The sequence below is a fragment of the Lipophrys pholis genome (genome assembly GCF_963383615.2).
Source record: "Lipophrys pholis genome assembly, chromosome: 3".
In the NCBI taxonomy this organism is placed as follows: Eukaryota; Metazoa; Chordata; class Actinopteri; order Blenniiformes; family Blenniidae; genus Lipophrys; species Lipophrys pholis.
This window is the reverse complement of record NC_137627.1, coordinates 22,635,682-22,656,909: the sequence shown is the minus strand read 5'-3', so window position 1 is coordinate 22,656,909 and position 21,228 is coordinate 22,635,682. Positions and strand designations below refer to the sequence as shown.

The 21,228-nt window shown below is 40.6% G+C and overlaps 1 protein-coding gene across 1 annotated transcript in view; it reads right to left on the bottom strand.

The window, feature by feature from the left end:
* LOC308106930 (calcium-binding protein 8-like) overlaps positions 1–21,228 on the bottom strand; it is a 93,167-nt gene that overhangs the window by 4,272 nt on the left and 67,667 nt on the right. The window contains exon 5 of the mRNA XM_080458974.1: positions 5,197–5,353. Coding sequence (XP_080315100.1) covers positions 5,197–5,353 — 157 coding nt within the window. The remainder of the gene's footprint in view (positions 1–5,196; positions 5,354–21,228) is intronic.

Below are 21,228 nucleotides of genomic sequence, written 5' to 3'. Positions count from 1 at the left end.
ACTTAATGTGTCTATTATGGTGAAAAATAACAGAGATGACTGAATAAGTTATAACGCAAAAATCTACATCTAATGCATATGAATCGAGAACAGAGACTCATTGTGTATTTGTATTTCAACGCAGGGCAAACAGTCATTTTAGTGTCACAAAATATTAGCTAGTAATTGACTAATAACTGAATGCTGACAATCACATAAATGTGGTAAAAAAACATTGTGAATGTGTAAATATATATATAGACACATATACTGACCATAACATTAGGACTACCCCGCTAGACGTTTGGACTCATTTGAACCATCAGAACTGTTTTCCTTATTGTTGGCAGAGATTCAACAAGATGCTGGAAACTGTCCTCAGAGATTCTGGCAGCTTTGCAGATTTTGCTGCAGTTTTGTTGGCTGAACATCCATAATGTGAATCTCCTCATCCACTCCGCCCAAAATGGGCTTGTTATGTTTTGTGGTTGTAGAGTGAACTCTTTGTCATGAAGATGTTTGAGATGATTTGAGAGGAAGTGGTTATTTCTATAGAAATAACCACTATTGTGTATTATGTATGAGCACTAATTTGCTAAAAGGTGGCAAGCAAGCGAGGGAGATGACGGACTTTCTGCACTTCATTCATAGGCTAAGGAGACACAAAATACTGTTAGAAAACCATTAAAAACTGAATTTTGCACCATTTGGGACCTTTAAGGTGCTGCCATGTGATTTACTATTTGCATAAAGAAGTGTATGAACAGGTAAAGCGGCCGCTGATCTTAGAGTATGTATGTACATGTTCGTATTCTCCAGCGAGTGTATGAGCATGGCGGCTGATGTTTTTGTGAAGAGAAATGTACCGTGATTTCCGGACTATTGAGCTCACCTGAATATAAGCGGCACCCACCAAATTTAAAAAGAATGAAAGAAAGGAAAAAAAAGGAAGGTCGGAGTTACGTGATGCACTTGAACGCATCACTTCATGTATTGGCGGCATGAAGCTCATTAACCTGTAAAAATCTGGCTTATAGTCCAGAAATGAATGTAAGTACTTTATGAAAAGAGTCACATTTAATGCACTTTTGTCCCACAGAAGCTTGTTGCATTTCAGTGTATTTTCATCAATTCACTGTCGGTATCATTTGCTGATGATGTAATTCTGCCAGCAACACGTTGCTGCAACCTCTTGTTGGGTTTATACCCATTAGTGTGTATACATACAATGATTTTAATAGTTTTCATCTTCAAATTAGTCAGGACATACAAAGGGGTAGGGAAAAAACATTGTCCATAACAAAGGAATGAATGAATGCTAAACTCACTAAAACAAATTATCCAAATTAGAAACTTTGTTTTATAACAGTTGCAATATGATCCAGTTTTGCCCATGGGTCTGTTTGACAGCTCTACTTTAATCCCAACCACTACCACAAGAAACCCAGTTCTATCCTGCTGAAACAGAGTGTTTTTCCTTTCCATGGTCACCTGTTTACTTATTTGGGATTTATTTTTTATTTTTTTTCTGTACAAGGTCAAAGAGATCTCTCGGTGAAATATCATGAATTAAATAGGTTCCCTGCAGAAATACTGTTTGTGTCCCTTTCCATAAAAATGTTCCTCAGTCACAAACTGTGACCCTGAAGAAAAGAGATGACATTTTTAAAGATTTGACTGATATAAGAGTGGAATGACTAATCTTTCTAGGTAATTTGCTTTTCTTACACAGAGGATAACATGCAAATCGATTTCTCGGACAAATGAAAAGTAAGCAAGTATAACCTTAACTTATGCAGCTATAAACATTGACCATATGTTGATTAAATCTCCTGTATTCACCTTTAGATCTGCACACATGTGCGGCAGCTGTGACATTCATGGATCAGAGTTGATTCCCATGCTGCCAGGCCTTCCCCTCTGACAGCTGCTGCTGCTGCGCGTTTCTCTACGCTTCATTTTATCCCAACGATTTGTTCAGCCGTGAATCAGTTGCGGGCAAACTTCTCTGGGTCGGCGGCTACATCCTTTATTCTGTTGTTTCTCAGCTCCACATCGTATTGATTGCAGAGTGAGATGAAGCCGGGGGGAAATCAAGGCGCTCTCGGGCGACTTCATATATCAGCGAGCGGCGCTGGTAAGTACACGAGCGGTATGATGGAGTGCATTCAGGACGAGGCGCGCCGTGACACCACGTATTGATTTCCTCTCTGAATGAGCACTTTTTGGTGTCCCCGTGGGGCAGGTGGTACTCGTGCACCTTTTGGGACCGATAGCAGTGATTGGTTTGCGTGATTCCTTGGTGGTCAGCCTCCATCATAAACCAATTGGAACATCATGTTGTCATCGCACGGCGACGGTTTTTAAGACCTCGATCAATTGCTGCGATGTGTGTCGATGCTCAGTCACTCCAGAGCTGGATTTAGTGGATCGCCACCAGTAAGAGATGGATTCACAAACACACTGCTGATACATGGATAAGCCATAACATTATGACCACTTGTTACAACCAATGATAATAATTATTATTTTTTTATTTTAGTTATTTTAAATGTAATAAAGCCATTCTAAAGGAGAAGCATAAAAAAATTATTCAAAGTGTAAGAACTCCAGTCAATATTGTAATAATACAATAACAGAAATGCATTTCTTGGAAATAAAGGTTTTTTTTAGGTTATGTGCAGTTTGCCTATCAGAATAGTTGTTGCACTAAATTAATTTAGGATACAGACTATGAAGCTTTCTCTCTCTCTCTCTCTCTCTCTCTCTCTCTCTCTCTCTCTCTCTCTCTCTCTGTTGAAGAGATTGTTTATTCACAATACTGATGTGATGGAAACAGATGATTGTAGAGAATCTGACAGGGTCTTTAAAACAATGAAACTCCCATCAGGCTAAAAGCAACACTGTTCCTGCATCCAAAGCCAGAACATTCCTGTCTTATTAATGCGTGACTTGGTGAGATTATATGATATCAATAAATCGGACAATATATAAACGGATGGCACTGTGATCACTCAGTTTCACTTTATTACAGCAGAAACGTGTCGGGTTGAACTTCCTCTTCTTTTAGTTTAGATTCCATCCAGTTGTTTTCCAGCCGAGTTTCCTCTGTGTGAGATTGTTTTGTGTTGGAATATTACTTCATCACTGCAACGGCACGAGTAGTTCTGCTTTCATAAATTCCTGTTTCTGCAGTTCTGTCAGGTGTGATCATTAACCTCATTATTCCAGATCAACCCTCGTGGAGATAAACATGCTTGGGACAAGTCAAGAAGAAGAACAAAAACATCCTTCAAAGCCTCAGGCTTTATTTTAATATGTCAAAAAGAGTGTTGTAAATACTCTTTCTCATCTCCTCTCCGCTGTAGCTCAGCGCTGAACTTGAGCACCAATCGAGATTATTTAAGAATGGGCACATCAAGAGATCTGATTGGTCAGGAGGCGGAGCTGTTACTCACTGATCTTATCTATATCATAACCATATCCACAGCCGGTTGCTGGGTTGATTTATCCTGGTAAGAAGTGAATGAGCGTCGCAGTACGGAAAACCCAGGGTTCAACCTTGAGGTTAAATCAATAACAGAAAATCCAGTTGTAGTATCGGCTCCTGCTGTGAACATCCAGGACAAGAGACCTTCAGGCTGATTAGCTCAGGTAGCTCAAGTTTAGACAGGTGGTCATAATGTTATGGCTGAACAAATACTGTGTTCATTTGAATTTCACACACGAGTAGCAGACACTTTCTGATGAGAGAAATCTCACTGGGCGTTGGTTGGATGGGTTTGACTATTCTGCCTTGGGGACATGTGGGAGCTGGCAGTGTTTTGACTCAGGGAATCAAACGTCTTCAATTTATGTTACTAGAGTTGGAAAAAAAAGATGTTGCTTAAGAAAAAAAGTCAACATTTTTGCTTTTAGATGTACACACTATAAGCAATCTATTTTCAATTTATCCTTTTAGGGAGGAGGCTGAATCCTGGAATGAGATACCTCCCGCTCGAGGCTTAAAATGAGGATTAACATTTACATGACGATATGCAAACGGGGGGAATAGGAAGTAAATACCTGAAGTGGGCGCTATGTAATGTTTAATGAAAACCTCTGTTGTTTATGTGGTTCTCGGTGTCGGGTCATTTCAGTTCCTGGCTGTACCAGGCTTGCCGCTTTTTTTTCGTTGGTACTTGAAGTCGTTCAGATTAGGTCAAGTGGATGAATGATGAAAAGTTGTTGATCTCGTCAACAACACTGAGTAGTACAGCCGGAGTTGTTAACTATTCAACAAGCTTCTTTGAGGGACTCAATACACCATCTGGTGTTGAAAGTGTATTATTGCAAGTATTACAAAGTTGAATAACTTAAGTTCCAGTCAAGCAGATGCATGGTGAAGGCAGAAGGAGAGTGACATGCTTCGAGTTGTCCCTCATGTGGGAATTGAACCAGGGACTTGTTGTTCAGAGCTTTTCAGATGCAGGAACAGCGGGAACAGCGTGTTGCACATATGTTAATAACTGTCTGCACTGCATATAAAGTGCCTCAACATTCAACGTTCAGCTGATTTTAATGTTGAGGCACTGCATATAAAGTGCCTCAACATTAAAATCAGCTGAACGTTGAATATAATTTTTTTTTTTCTCCAAATTTCAACAACTTTTCACTTGTTTTTCAGCTTTTTCTTTGGAACATGAAGGGTGACTCATGAAATCTGAATCCTGGGCTGGCATTTAAAAACCTTTAGCAAAAGGTTTGAGAGAAAACAATGACACTTCCTGTTTTCATGTTGAAAATGGATTAAAAAAAAAAAAAAAAAAAAAGTCCTAAAATACCCTCCACCACTCCGATGTCTATAAATCTTGGATGGCTAGTTTTGCAGAGCAAGGTCATGCATACTGCATCCCGAACAGATGACCAGCTGACTTGAGTCCCCTCCAACGCCCCCAATCAATAAATCAGCAGGCGTGCTGCAACATTTTGATGGAACGGCTGAAATTCTTCCTGACAGCGTGTATTTGAATTCCTCTTTCCCAACACACACACACACACACACACACACACACACACACACACACACACACACACACACACACACACACACACACACACACACACACACACACACACACACACACACACACACACACACACACACACACGCACGATCCCATCAGACAAGTGTGTTTTAAAGACATTGCAGTCACCGCAGTGACTTTCCCAGCTCACCTCCCTCAAACTCTGTCTGACAGTTCCCCGAGTTTTCCTTGAGGCTCTCTTCTTCGTTGATGATGATGTTCTCGATGTCCTTCATGGTCAGGTGGTCTCGGAAGGCGTAGAACAGGATGTGTTTCAGCTCCTCCAGGGTGATCCTCTGCATGTCGAACTGCGAGAAGAAATAATGGTCCTTTTTAAAAAGAAAGATTCTTCTTACCACCTATTGATAATATTGTGATAACATTCATTCATTGTGCCTCATTGGTGTTTTACTTTAGACACACATTTGTTCAAATGTGTAATAATCAGTGACGTGCAGTCAGGGGAGGCAGGTAAGGCAGTGCCTCACCTGCCATCATGGAAAGAAAAAAATTTTAAAAAGAAAACAAATTTATTAAATTGTTATATGTATCCAGTGATTATACTATAAAGTTATTTTCCATTTAACTTCACCAGTTTTAGATTATTTTTATTCAAAATCGCTGAATTTTCACATTTACCGTTCAAATACTGAGAAGAGACTTGCGGTGAGGCAGCAGCCAGCTGAGCCTCACCATGGATTGCGCAATGACTCGGCTAACTGCTGGCCTGCTGTGCAGTGAGACCGTATTGCTATCTCTCTGTATGTCGCTATTAAAATGTTCAAACACTTTTGCTATATGAATTACATTATAAATTTCCATAGTTTAGTTAACTGAGGTATATAATGTACAGTGTATTTTGTTATCAACTGTATGTGTGTAACGTGTTTCTTGTGCTGAGCAATCATAAAACGGCTGCGAAGACGCACTGGGTGAGGCACGCAGTTCTCCTGCCTCATGGTAGAGGGCGCTAGTGATCCCAGGGATCCTTCTTGCGACTCCTCGGCTGCAGAATAAGTGACAACAAGCTACAGTTAGCAAGTCAAGTGCAGCGGCAGCGATCGTTTAATTTTTCCTCTCGACTTCATTTATAAGTAAAGGTAAGACCATAATAACGTTTTTTTTTATTAAATGTGCTTTTTTGTGTGCTACAGTTTGTATGTGTAAAGAATGCTGGTATGAGCTTTTAAACATAACCCGTTAACTGCTGCCAATCAAATGGTGAATAAGATACTCTCTAGGGTTCATATGTTTGTAAATCTGACTGTGATAAAGTCAGTGCCTCACCAGCCATGAACCTCACCGCACGTCACTGGTAATAATAGTTTTCTGTGCTGCTCCCTTGACCATACTCTCTGGTTTTACATATATGTATACCTCTGTTTACACATTGATTGGGAATTTTATCATATGACATTTTAATCTAAGCTTAGTATTTTCTATTATAATATGATAAATGGTAAATGTGTTTCACTTGTATAGCACTTTTCAACCACCTCAGCAGTGCTCTCAGTGTTTTACATTGTTAATCACACGATCACAGATGGGGATTCGCACCTGTAACCTTCCGACTGAGAGACAACCTGCAATACCAAACAAGCCACAGCTGCTATTTATATCTAAATCTTTCACCGATTGGTTGATGGTTCACTAAAAAGGAATTTACAAATCTATGGAATTTCTTACATATAATGACAACATTCTTGTTCAAATCAAAGGAAGTCTTCAGTTTAATCTTTCAGGCGAAGCAGAAGCACAGCTACATTCTCTTTTTTTGTATGACGAGTCAAACAGAAGATATTTGTACAAGCTGTCTTCAGTCAATACTTGATTTAATCCTGATTTAATCCTGTTAAAAAATAATAGTGTAGTGTCCAATTATGAAAACACAAAAGCATGGCTCGGTTTCTCAGTCTTAGACGAGCTCATCGTATCACCTGTATAAGAATGTTGGTTAACTCCATGTTTACTTGTGATGAGTTCAAGCAAATAAAACAGAAGTGGACCAAATTACAAACCCTTTCAGTTATATAAAAAAACAAAAAGAAATCCATTTCCGTTATGACTGAAATAGGTTGTGAGCACCACCTGGAAGGTCAAAACTTATTTCAAGGCAAATTGAAGAATATCATAGTTAATTGATTCAGACGGAGCACTGAAGTCTAACAACACGAAGGACAGAAACCCGGATTTGTCAATGCAAACTTCAATTCAACATAGGATTGAAAAATAAGAGCTTCCATCACAATGTCACCTTGTGCTGCAGCACACAGAAGTGCTGCTATTTACACACAACTAATGGTGTAGATTTAAGGCTTCGTCTTTGTAATTCTCCATCATGGACATCCCAGGACCTTTTTACATGTGTCAGTCTGATGCATTCTCTTTCATCACAGCGCTGCTCTAACTTGATAAGTTGATTAAATTGAGTGTTCTCATGTTATGGGCTGAAAGTGACTGATTTACTGTTCAGTTTGAGTTCATAGAGGACGAACACACATGCCAACATTTTAAGGTAAATTAGTCCAAAGGACGCCCGTGGAAAAAGAAAAGTGCTAAAAAGTTTCCAAAGTTAAGAGAAATGAAACTTTATCTTACATCGATCTGGCTGGGTGGTTCAGATACTCAGATACATTATTACAGCTCATCCTTATAGACTCACAATGATTTACAGCTTAATGCTCAGAGGATCACAGCACAAACTCACTCTTTCAAAATGTCTTATTGCAGCTATAAAAACACATGAGCAGCTGACCTTAACGCTCAGAATTCAATCGCTATAATGGCCTGATACCAAGTTTAAGGAGAGTCTGAGTGGAGCGTCTTGTTGTCAGCCTTGAACTCTGAAGTGAGATACTCACGGCTGTAATTATCAGATCATGAATATAAAGCCTCGCTCTCACTACACAGAATGATGGGACGGGTTTTCGTACAACCTCACTGCAGAAGTTGTGGATGGTACCGAAAGAACAGTACCTAAGGGTTCTGATTTTTCGTCATCCTTCCGTTGGGGTGTCCAGCACTATGGAACGGGTCCAATGAGGAAGAGCGTCAATGCAGCCGACTCCTGATTGGTAGTGACGATCGTCACTCTCGACAAGTCCGCAATATCTAAATATCTCATCGTCTGTATGAATCCTCTCTTGTTGTTTACATACTCTGCTTTGCGCACACTGTTTTTTTTTGTTTTTTTTCCTTCCACTGTGATCCCGAGAGAACCGAGACCACTGTTGCGTAATGATGTCACACACGTGTGTCGTTCACAACCCCGCCTACATTTGAACAGTTCTCTCTGTGGTGGGACGGCGCAACAGGGCTGGGTCTGGGTGCGCTCTGCCTACCGGATTGGCCTGAAATAATATTTTAATTGTGAAACCGCGCAGGTGGCCCCATTTTGGAAACCGACCTCCGTCTGTGCATTGGAGAAATTTCACCTAGGTTCAAAATTCAGGTGATCCACGTCACGGCCCTCACAGCTTGCTGACTAAACTCTCACTGCCTTTGCTGCTGAAGTAACCATGCTTTCATTTGGACAATGCATTATAGTGATGTTTCGATGATGCGATTGAGCCGGGTCAACACACGTCTGCATTTCACACAGCTGCTGATGACAGTCTAGCCCGGGTTGCCAGGTCAGGTCAGTGTTAAAACACCCTAAGAGAGGCTGCATGATGCCCTTTCAGAGCTCTGATTTACTAGGAAAGCCAAACATTACCCGACACACCCCAAACTCACCAGGCACTAAAGCAGGAGCCTTCCAGTTCTTGTCTGATTATTGTGGCTTTAAATGCTTTTAACAGCCTCAGAGCAGGTAAAGCCTCTGGGCCCCGCTGTGATCCCTGTGGCGCTACTGCTGTAGGCAGTTTTTGGAAAAAGGTAATTCTGGTGTTGGATATCAGATAAGTGTCTGAAGACTGTTCTCTGCAAAGTGCAATAAGTTAGCCACAACAGCGCGTTGAAATCTGTCATTGCCTGACAGGAAAGCTCCACCTCTCACCACAGTTTGCAGACTAAAGGAAGAAACCAGTGTTATTTTTTTCCTACAACATTTCAATACTGCCCGTCGATCGGCCCCACAGGGAGGAAATTCTCGATCACGTCAGTTTTTAAAGTCAATCGGCCTCTATGAGGAACCGCCTCGATTACTTTCTTCAGAGTCGATCGGCCCCTTTTAGGGGAACTAACTCGATCACGCTGGCATCAGAACCTTATTCTGGCATCAGAACCTTATTCTGGCATATTCCTATAATATAAAATATGTATCTCATGTACTATGCCTGGGTCATTAATTATTTTACAATTATAAAATACTTTATCAATTAAATTTTTTCCCGTGGGATGACGGACCAGACTGTATCACAATTTTAATTTATTATTCTCACCAGTTATTTGAGGCGCGCCGTGATACCAGTCCGGTCCGAGAGTCCTCACGTTGTTTCTGACACCATCACGTCGGGGTCACCAAATTGAAAGAAATGCAGTCATTAATGTGTTCTTTAAATTGATGAAGGAACAGAAAGATGCTGTTCACAATACGTTTATTGATAATTACCTTCAGGCAGAGTACATGGGTCACAGCGAGATCTCGGGCTCTTTCACTCTGATGTCTGGTCCTTCCGGACGGTCAGAGGGTTGAGCCCGAGATCTCGCTGTGACCCATGTACTCTGCCTGAAGGTAATTATCAATAAACGTATTGTGAACAACATCTTTCTGTTCCTTCATCAATTTAAAGAACACACTAATGACTGCATTTCTTTCAAGACCAAACCCCTCGGAGTGTGTTTGTTGCACTCAGCAGAATTACGATGAATGATGCTCAACTGGAGAGTGAAGGATGACATTCACTGGACTTTCTGGCAAGCCCACTGAGTAGATAATTACAAAAGTCACTGCATAAATCACGGCTGGACTGTTCCCATCGATGCCGTTTGCCGTATCTCTCAACCTCAGAGCGAGCTAATGAACAGTCACACCCATCACGCCTCAAATGTTAATCAACCTCGATTAAGATTCATTATCAACAGCTAATGAAAAGGTGGGGGTCGGCGTTTCATCTGTTGTCTGCCGTTTCATTAACCAACGGCTAAAGTACATGTTGGTAAAGTGAAATGACGCACATATCATCAGATCCTTGTGAATCAATGAAGACATTTTCATGATCCGAGAAGTACGAGTGGAAATAACTCTTCAGTATGTTCGCTGTAAAACTATGCAGATGTATTTCTTAGACAAAAGCCAGACTGCTGCTCCACCTACTTCACTGCTCTATTCATCCATCCGTCTGTCTCCGTTCTGCTTAGTATGTATATGGTGTCACAGCGGCAGTATAGAAAGCAATGAAGCCCAGACATCTCAGCCCCTGCAACTTCTATTGGGTGACCCAAGCTGCTCCCCCAGATAGAATCTCTCCAGCGAGTCCTGGGCCGACCTCGACACCTCCTCTAATGAGAGCCATACTATTCCTAACTATTCCTATCAACCACCTCAACTGGCATTTCTTAGGGCCTGTCCACATGAGAACGCCGTTTGAGCTTTGAGGTGTGGACACACTCTGTGACAAGCAATGGTTTTATCCCCCCTCCCCCCTGCTGCGATCAACTAGCTCCAGGTCAAGCTGCAGAAGCTACTGATGCTCGTCACTTTAATAAGGCGATATGTTAGATTTCTCAAGTACAAGGAGGAGCAGGAGTAGTCTCCATGTCTTCTTCTGCAGTTTGGGTGTATTTGGTGAGTCACAGCACCCTCTAAAGACCTGGTATATGTACTACATTGTGTTGAGCCGTGTTCATGTGGACGGCATTTTTCTTAAGAGCACCAGGGAGAAAATAGATTGTGTGGACCAGACCTCAATATGGTGGACTAGTGAACCACACAGAGTGATGACCACCACCCAGCTGTTAAGAAAAAAGCATTGCAGTCACTCGTTTCCAGGAGCGCATTCTTTCGGTCATGACTATACAGTGCATAAAGTACAAAGTACAACCTAGGTGGAGTCCAGTGAATTCAGAGAATACATCAAGCAGAAGTTAAATTAATGGTAGGTCTACTTGGACAAACTGTCCAAAATGAGTTGTCAGAGACTTTTCAGGGATTTTGAGCCATTCTGTGCTACAGATGGGTTAAATGTTAAAAACTTTATTCAGATGAATCATGACGATTGTTTCACGCTAATGTGTCAATTCTGACAGCCCCAATATAGAACAAAGTCATGATAACGTAAGTTTCAGTGAGCTCATTACCTTTGTTCCCGTGAAATATGTTGAAAACCGTAAAACTCTATTAGCTTTGCTATTAGTCCAGGCTCTGCTTCAGCTACTATTTCACTGAACTCTTGTTTATTTTGCTAAGTCAGTGATGTAATGTCACTAGAAAAACAACACACGGACTCAGCTGTTGTGTCACAGCAAGCAACACTGAAAGTTATGTAATACTTTCTCCAAATTTCCCAAGAAACCAGGATCTTTTTGGCAGTGACTAAAACAACATTGTTTTAAAGAAATATTTACTGCTGGAAGCTGCTGACAAATTACGATTACTAAAACTATCCGGAGTGGTACAGTAAGGTAGAATTATCCAACGCTGTATCAAGGTGAATATTATCAAAAGCTGTACGGGAAGTTAATTGGCTACTAAAGCCGACAAAATATGACTATAATGAATATTTTGCAATAGTGAAACTCCGTAAAACCAGAGGCCTTCCAGACCTCATTAACCACCAGACCTAAAGTATTCAAATTTTACGAGGCCATCATAAACTTAAATCACAAGATGTGCTTCAGTGGAAGGTTCGGCATTCACACGCAGGTGTTCTGATACTGAAACATTCACACGAGGTCTTTATGAGTAGGAAAATATCTATGGAATCCATATATCAATCCCAAAAAATGTATTTTGCCGTCATACAGAGATGTTTGACACACCACAGAGTTGTGTTTATTACCTCTCTCGCCTCCTTTTGGGAGAACCGACACTAAATGAGACGCTCACATGTCCTGAAGAGACAAATCCTTCAGCATCTGCCACTTGAAGTTCCAGCCGACTCCTTCCTTACTTCTACTCCAGGGAGACGGGTCGACGGCCCTAATTGTGTTTACCCAACCCCCGTGCAACCTGTTAACGACAGCGTCGCTGGCGGACACCAAGCGACAGCCAGAACTTCATTTGCCACAAAAAAATATTAAAAAAAGAAGAGGAACAAGCCCGAGGGTAGCTTCATTCACTGAGCACACAAATCGCAGCAAATAATAATAAAAAAAAAAAAAAAAAAGCCATTTTATTTCCACTTTCCGAAACCCACAGCCGACATTCACATGCGAGCATGGAGTGACCTTTACAGAGACCGAGCTGCAGTAAAAACGAGCGCGAGGAAAGAATGACACACCTGGACCTGAAGTGACTCCGACAGAAAAGACACCCGGCGCCGGGTGACCTACAGCTGTATGCAGAACCCCACGCAGGAAACCACCGGTTGTCTTTGTCACACATTGTTCGCTGAAGTTCAGTCTCAGGTTGAGAGGCTTTTAAAAAAGAGCTTTTGGAAAAGTTGGAAATGTCACATGCTGTTAAGAGCTGCTGCGGTCGAAGCTCGGATGGGGCTTTGTATTGAAATGGACTGAATCCCAGACAGAGTGATGTAAGTCGCAGAGACTCACTTCACTGATTTATTCATTTGTCTGCATTGAACGACGAATAAGCTTCAGTGACATCAAGGAGCAGAAGAGCTCATCTTTAAGACATATTATACATCTGAAATCTCGTTCATATTACATTGTTCTGGGACTTAATTGTAGACATCCAACAAAGAGTTGGGATTTATACTGAACCTGAGCCACGTTCTAACAAACATGGCGGTCACTTAAAAGCTCTGTGAATATGTGACTCATCTTACCCAGAAAAATCACTGATCATATCTATTATGGTTTTTTTTTCTTTTCTCATATTGCACAGCCTGAGAGCCATGGAGCAACCAATCTGAAATGATGGCCAATAAAGTAATAATCTGGGTTACTTAAACTGTAATAACTTGTCAATAGTGTAAGAAAATATTTGAGCCAATATTGTAATACAAAATATGATAATATTTTAGTTATTACAGTATGCGTTGGTCATTACATTATTGAAGAACTTTAAATCTTGTTGGGTTAATGTCTTGTCAGTGTGGTCAGTTATCATGGATGGATACCAGGGACAAATGGAAGAGACAATTTAGGTGAACATGATTGGATGTGCTAAATAAAGAATGAGCTTCAAAGAAAACTAAAAGAAAAAGCAACAACTGCAGTCAATCATTTAAAAATACATAACTAGGACTGCCTTTCTTGGAAATAAAACAAATATGTGTAGTTTTTGTGCAGTTTACTTATCAAAAGGGGTAAAATAGAATAGAATATAGTTGTAATTTATTTAATGGTTTTTATCACCTTGATGGAAGGTTTTCACCTTTATTATAAAACGTATACATGATTACGTTATAAGCAGGCACTACATTACTAGTTGGTACAGCCCACATGCTGTCTCACCATCTCTTGAGTGTCTGTGAGAAATCATCAATTGAATGAAAAATAGTGCATATAATATTTTTTGGGTGAACATATGCTGAGGCATCTTGATTTATTTTGATGATAAGAATCAAAATTTCCAGATAAAACTAAGACGTAGAACTCAAAATCTTTTGTGCAGAGTTTGCATGTTTTCCCTGAGTGTGTGTGTGTCTTCCAGTGGACTTCCTCCAACAGTCCAAAAACATGTGTTTACAGCTGCTGCATGAGCTTTTAAATGTGTGTTTACCCATCCTGGTTTTATAAACATATGTAAGCTGATGATAAGAACAATGGATGATGATATAACAGAATTGTGATGCTTTTCAAAAATCCACCAGAGGTCAGCCAATGATGTTTATCCCCAACGTATTTCAACATTTGTTAGCAACTATATCCTTTAATGTGAAACTCATTAGAAAGTCTGGCACATAACCAAAGAAGGCGTGAATCAGAGTGAAGGTTTAAAGTTAAATGTGGCAGTTCCAATCTTGATGCGCGAGAATTGGCAGCCCTGCGTGACTTAGAGCCGTCACTCCATTTATTTTACGCGCTTCGCCTGGTCTGGTGGTGAACGTGCTCCTGGCAAAGAGGGACAAAGAAAAGAAATCAGCAGTAGAGGGAAACATAGAGCAGATCGGAATCCACATAAACCATGGACACAGTGCCAATTTGCATGTTTTAAAGTAGATTAGTGACAGTCCAATGGTAGAAAATATCAGTGTTTGTTTTTTAGTAGAAACACATAAAATGAAGATAATCGAAATGGGGGGTGGGGAATTAGAGAATCAATCACTGAAACTATATGATTGATATACTAAAATACAATGGGAGGCAGGGGTTGCCAAGAGGTTAGAAAAGCAAGATTGAAGAGCCGTCACTTTTTCAAAAAAAAATTAAAAACAATTGTTCCAATCAGAAACACAAAATGGCGTCAATTATATACTACACCCTCCCTTTTCTTGGCTCCTAATGGTTTGATCCAGTGTCTTGATTGTGGATCAGTGGAAGTGTGTGAGCGACCTCACAAACATTCACTTCAGTCCACACATGACTCAAACACTTTATCCTAATTAAACAACCAATCATGAAGTAAAGCCAATGACATTATGGCATTTTTGACTCAGTAACATCCAGATATTTTTTCAAAAATGCTCAGTTACTCTAGGCATTACATTATTGACAGAGCATTAACAAGATTTAACTGTAACTGTTGCCAATAATGTAATGATGCTTAAAAACTACTATGTTGTGCTGTTTGTGTTCGATGTTGTATATTGGAGTTAAATGCACATATAGTTGCAGTTCACTTATTTAAATGCAGTTTCAAGCTTAGAATGAATTATAATATTTGGAATAAAATGTGTTAAAAGCTTTGTGGCCAATTGAATTCACAAAGACATGAGATGATTAATTTACATATCAAAGTATTTGAATAATATTCCGATTATAGATTTTGTACATTAATTGGCTCTTAGAACCATAACTGAGTGCTGTACAGTTTAAATAACCTCAATGGACTATTATACACATGTAATGGTACTTTAACAATAACCAGCCAATAATGAACTAATTGATTCTATTATGATATTTTTGGCCATTTCTGGTCACTACACGTGTGTCTAACCTGGTCACTACTTTTTAGAGACACTTTGGAGCCTTTTTGTTTGTTACAACTACTAAAAGTCTGTCCACAGAACGCAATACTTTATTCTTTTGTAAAAACATTTCTTTTTTTGTTGCAATAGCAATTAACTGTAGTTGAACAAGCTCAATCAACTCTGATGTTATTGATTTATCTTTTTAAGTTACGGATTGCAGTTTTTCATGTGAGAAAATAAACTGAAGTGTAAAGCACCAACAGTGGCAAAACGGTTCCATTGACAGGTATTACAACTCTACATTTGGCTGCATGTTTTTTTCAAACATTTATTTATCTGTGTTTACTATATCAGGTCAATACATAACAGTAATACTAGAGATCATGGTAAAATACTTCAATGAGATGAATTAAGAATGTCTTCACCTGTGTTTAAATGGACTTACAGTACTTATATAGCGCCTTTTCGCTGACAACAGCCCCAAAGCGCTTTACATAGCTCATAACATTCACCAACCGAGCTATGCTGTCTATTCTATCCTTTCCTCTCCTCTATCCCCTCACCCCAACCGTTTAGCAGAAAGCCGCCACCTCTGAGTCTGGTTTCTGCAAAGGATTCTTCCTGTTTTTAGAGGGGGTTTATCCTTTCCACAGTCACAAATAAATCTTGCTTGCTCATGTGGATTCGTTGGGTTTTTCTCTTTTCTCTGTTAAAAGCACCTAGAAATGACTGTGTTGTATTTGGTGCTATATAAATAAAGTTGAATTGAATTAAATTGAATTGAACTGTTTCAGGGAAATCCAATAATACTCTAATTACGACGGACATAATCAAGCTTGTTCTAAGACGATGCATCGAGGCTAATTTCCTCATGCTGTCTATGACTTTCTCAATTCTTCCTCATCAACCTAACAGACTTTATTCTGAGAGCTGCAGATAAGGAAAGGGAGTCATCCTCAGGAGAAGACAGCTCTGTTCATACACTTGTAATTGAGGCGTGTTGAGCTACACACACACACACACACACACACACACGCACACACACACGCACACACACACGCACACACACACGCACACACACACACACACGCACACACACCCGCACACACACCCGCACACACACACGCACACACACACGCAGTGCCAAGAGCCAGCATCCACCCATCTGCTGAGTTCAGCCCTTTGCAGTGCAGCCAAATTATAGAGCTCCAGATAAAGCCCTGCACGAAGGGAAAAATCCAATTATATCCATATGTTTATCTTAATTTATTACAAAGAACTTGGAAATGTTTTGTTTTTTGATAGAATTATTATTACACATGAAGGGTTCTGCGACTGATGACAAGCTCATCACGGTTATTGGATTTAATGGGAATTGTATCCAATGTTAATTTTTGCAAAAACCACCATCTATCTATATAAATGGGATTTGTCTTGTCCAAAAAAAATTTTTGCCACAACATGACAGTAAATCCAGAGCATAATACTGTAGAGTCAGTGGATCTGATTTTAGTCTGCGCATTCAAAACTGTAAACTCGAGAGAAGGATTCCATACAAGCCTTGCAGCCAAGTTAGACAAAGCTAAAAGTTAGTTTCAGACAAAAATCTATATTTTCCAATGTTTGTAAATTGCACCACAAAAGAACTCAATGCAAATTAAGACACTTGGCAACACCTCTGAAACCATTACTCAAGTGTAAACTTCGGTGAGCTCTGTGGGTGTTGTCAACAAAAGTGTCACGGCTCCACGAAATGGACAAGAAAACACTTTAAATCCAAGAAAATTGATTTTCCATCCACAAAAGGAGATCTGTTCTTTTTTTTTTTATTTTTTTTTTTAACAACTTCCAAACAAAAGTGCAGTTGTTGGTAATTGCAGTCATGAATTAAAAAAAACAATCTGCTGTTTTACATTTTGTTTTAGGAGTTTGGAGAATTTTTGCACATAGAACAATTCACAAATACACGTGTGTTCATGTCTTGACGCTGAACTGCATTTTTTGGACTACTTGACCTCTGAAGTGGCTCCGAATGAGACGACAGTGCGGTCAGTAGCCTCGAGCTCATTTTAGTTTGTACGTATAGGTGCACAAATTTTTTCTATCACCCACTCTGAAATGTACCGCTGAAATGGGAATTTCTCATTACGACAGCATTCAGATGTGTGGAAGTCATATTTTCCCGTTTCTCAGTGAGTCATGAACTCGCCACACTGGCCTGTCAGAAGCACGACGTGAGAGAGAAATGGGAATGTAAGAATCCAATAGTCTGTGATCCACAGCTTATCTGCACCAGGTTTCTGATGTTTGTGGACGGATCTTTTCTGTCAAAAATGTTAATTATCAAGAAAGCTGTTCATACATGCTCTTGCATTATTCACAAAACAGTAAATGAATCTGCTGCAGAGTAGTCACACGACGGCACGTGTTAATGCTGAAGAATATACAGGATCTCCAACATTATTATTGCAGCTTCCAACGTGACTTCTTTGCATGTCAAAAATCCAATGGAAATAATTTCCATTTCAACGCTTGTTCTTGTGTGTCAGTGAGATAAACGGTCCGTGATGAGCTCTACCGAAATCATTCTACATAAACAGTTATGTCTGCAGTATGATATTAGTAAATTGACTTCATTTATGGCGTATAGCACGAAACACACTCACGAATGGTGACAGCTGCCATTCAAGAGGCTCACTCTGTTTGGGGGGTCAGTGACTTGCTTAAGGGCATTTTCCACAAATCAGCTGGGGAGATGGGAATCAAACGTGTAACTAAAAGACAACCGGTTGTCCCAACACCGTACCTGTTGATCAACAACCTCTTTAGTCAGGCGATCACATCTAAAAAAACAACTGTATAAATTTGTTTTAATGAGAATACTTGCATATGTGAAACCAAATGTCACACATTGTTTCACGAGGTCTGAGACGTATCAAACAATATTCATTTTAAGATGAATCACTTTTGAAAACAGATCCAAACATATTATCAGCTGTTGAATCGGTCACCTTTAATTTGGATGATTTAAAACACTGGCATGGCTATGAACATGCATGTAACCTGTAAATTGTCTGAGGTTAGAACCTCCATGATGCCATTCTCGGTTAAATAGCCACGTCTGACATGCGCACGCACTGCTCCTGGCTGAAATGAATGCTCAGCATCTTTATCGATCTCTACTTTTTAAGCAGCCTATTCGTTCCCCTCGAACGGCCCAGAGCCTTCAGGATAAATTTATGTTTCCATTACCACTGCGTCACCGAGCCGTCAAAGGCCAGAAGATTAATTGCGAAAAAACGAAAACATAACGTGCGCCATGAGGGCAACAACAGGCCGGAGCTCATGTCTGGAGCCAATCACCAGAGTGTTGGAAATGACAGAGACACAGACCACGTGGACCACCGACCAAAAACACTCAAATAATGAAGAAAAGAAAAACACTCTGTGTGGAGGTCTGTGGCTTGATCAACAACAAAAGAGTTATGACGATTTCACCTCAAGTGTTTTTATCACTTCTGTGACTGAAGAGGCTCAGGCAAATGTTCACGTCAGGTACTTAACAGTCAGTGAAGTCTTGAGGGAAATCTATTTGAAGCTCGGTACAAAATGGAGTGTACTCAAAAGATCCTTCCACCTGATTTCACTTCTCATTCACAGTGACACGAAGCGAGTGGCAGGTTTTCCATGACCTAAGTCAAAGGCAGTCTGAGGAAACTAGGGAATGAAGGGGAATAGCCCTCAAGCAAGCAAAACTATCAATAGCCAATTATGGTTACTATGATTAATGAAGGAGAAATTACTCCCATTAAATCCAGGACTGTAGCCGGGTGAAGGAGCTGCTTCTGGGTCGCTGCCCTCATTAGCAGCATTGGGCAAATCTATATGCTCTGCCTCGTTCAATTTGTTGCCTTCACTGAATAATGAAAAAATCAGAAGGTGGGGACAGGAGATAGGAGAACAAGCGAAGTAAAGTTAGAGACAGGAAGGTGAAGAGGTAGAGGGGACAATCAGGGAACTGAATTAATGATGTACAAAGTTGTACAGGCAGTATTTGATGGTGACTGGACCAAAACCTGAAGATATTCAGCACACCGTTTAATTAAAACCTCAGGGCGGCTTGAAATTATAACGCATTGGGTTGAATCTATTAAATCCGTCATGTGTACCAGCTTGATTCATGCGAGTATTGCAGAAGGATGAAAAGTATCTCAGGTAACACTGAAGGAAGGGTCAGTTGTTTATCAGAACAATCTATTGTTTTGATGTTATGCTATGATTAGGGAATGCAACAGAGGCACATGTTCTATACTGTTCATAACACCGCCATGCAGGTACAGTAGCACGTGGTGAGAATTCACCAGCAACTCCAAAATGCCAAGAACGTTTTTTAGCCATTTTCCCACGTTCACTGTTATGCACAGCTCGTTGGAGAGCGTGGTAAAGACGAGAGGTCGACACAGGACAGCTTTTAAACAAACCAATAATCTTTTAAGAATACTCAACAAAAGGCTAAACTCAAGGTAATAAACCAAAACTAAACCAAGGTAGGTGCCTGAAAGGCACCAGCCTTCCAGGAGAGCAAGAGATAGGCCCCAAACAGGTGATAGAATGCAATTTTAACTGCCCCTTTCCCTCAGAATTGTCTTCAACCTGAGAAACTGCTCAGAATGCCCTCCCTCGGCCCTACTTCTTGGACAAAAGAAAAACCTTGGGGTACCGTTTAGCCTACTCATCTTGGTCCCGTGGTGGACAAGCTTTCCAAACCCAAATCAGAATAATGTCTATCCCGTGCATCTGTAGCCGAGAAAAGACTGCCATGTCAACCTTTTTACCTACAAGATCAGAGAAGAGACGAAAATGATCCGACGGAACCGTCAATGGAACCAACCAAACATGAAGTACAAAAGATTTTTTTTCCCCCAGTAGCAGTGCAGGTTGAAAAATGCAAAATGCTCTCCATGATCAAACTCTTAGCCCATGTCACACAAATTCTTAGCAGGAATCTAGTTTATTCCATTAAATTACACAAAACGAGCTGAGACAAAAGGTTCATGTGCCTCATCAATATCGTCAGATGGAGCAGGCCCAAGGGAAAGCACTTCCACCTCAGCCACGCTGATGCTTAATGCAGAGGAGACTCGGCCAGCTGACCTGACATACACACTGTGATCAGCTGATTTCTGGCCAGATTTACTGATTGGACATTCCCCTTCCCAGTCCCCCTTGTTTTAACATGCATGACACACCCTGGAAGGCTCCGTTCTCTGATCTGATATGTTCCTGGAACATGCCTCACATCCTGATGAGTACAAGTGCAGCTCATTTCAGAAAATGAAGCAAAAATGATTACCTGGATTCCTCACACAGAGAAAAATAATACTTCAAGCCTTCATTTCTTGTCATTTGGATGATTGTGGCTCACAGACAACCTGTCAACCTGTGGCTCGGCCCTCAGGGGAGGTGAAGTTTCTCACGCGGCCTCCTAAAAACACCCTCACACACAACACAGCTGCTCACACTACCACGCGTGAAATTCAGCTGAGAGCAGCTCTTCGAAAAGTTTGTTTTAGGGTGCTTCCACACCAGTTTGAGTCTTGTGCCTATGTGAAGGCAAAATAAACTTTTGGGTCCAAATGCCTCACCTGTGCAACAGGTTTGACCTGAGAAGGCTCCTGTGGTCCGATGCAGATGACAATGTGGATGCACAGCTATCCGCAACATATTAGAGTGATGATGTGTATGTAATGTGAGAGGAGCTTCAATAACTTTGAATTGCTCCGTATTTGCATAAAAGCAGAACATTTTCCTAGTGACCGTGACGCTCTCCATGTCGCCACATCCAGTAGTCATGGAAACACGACGCTCCACTCGGTTGGAGCTGTTTTTGTCAGGACATTAAAAGTCTGTGTGGAAGCAGCTGCTCATTTACAATTTGGTCCACAGTAACCAGCATGAAAGCACCAAGAATTCAAACCAAATCTGTGAATAACACTGGGGGGGAAATCACATTCACCTTTATGCTTTTCTACCCTGAAACATTC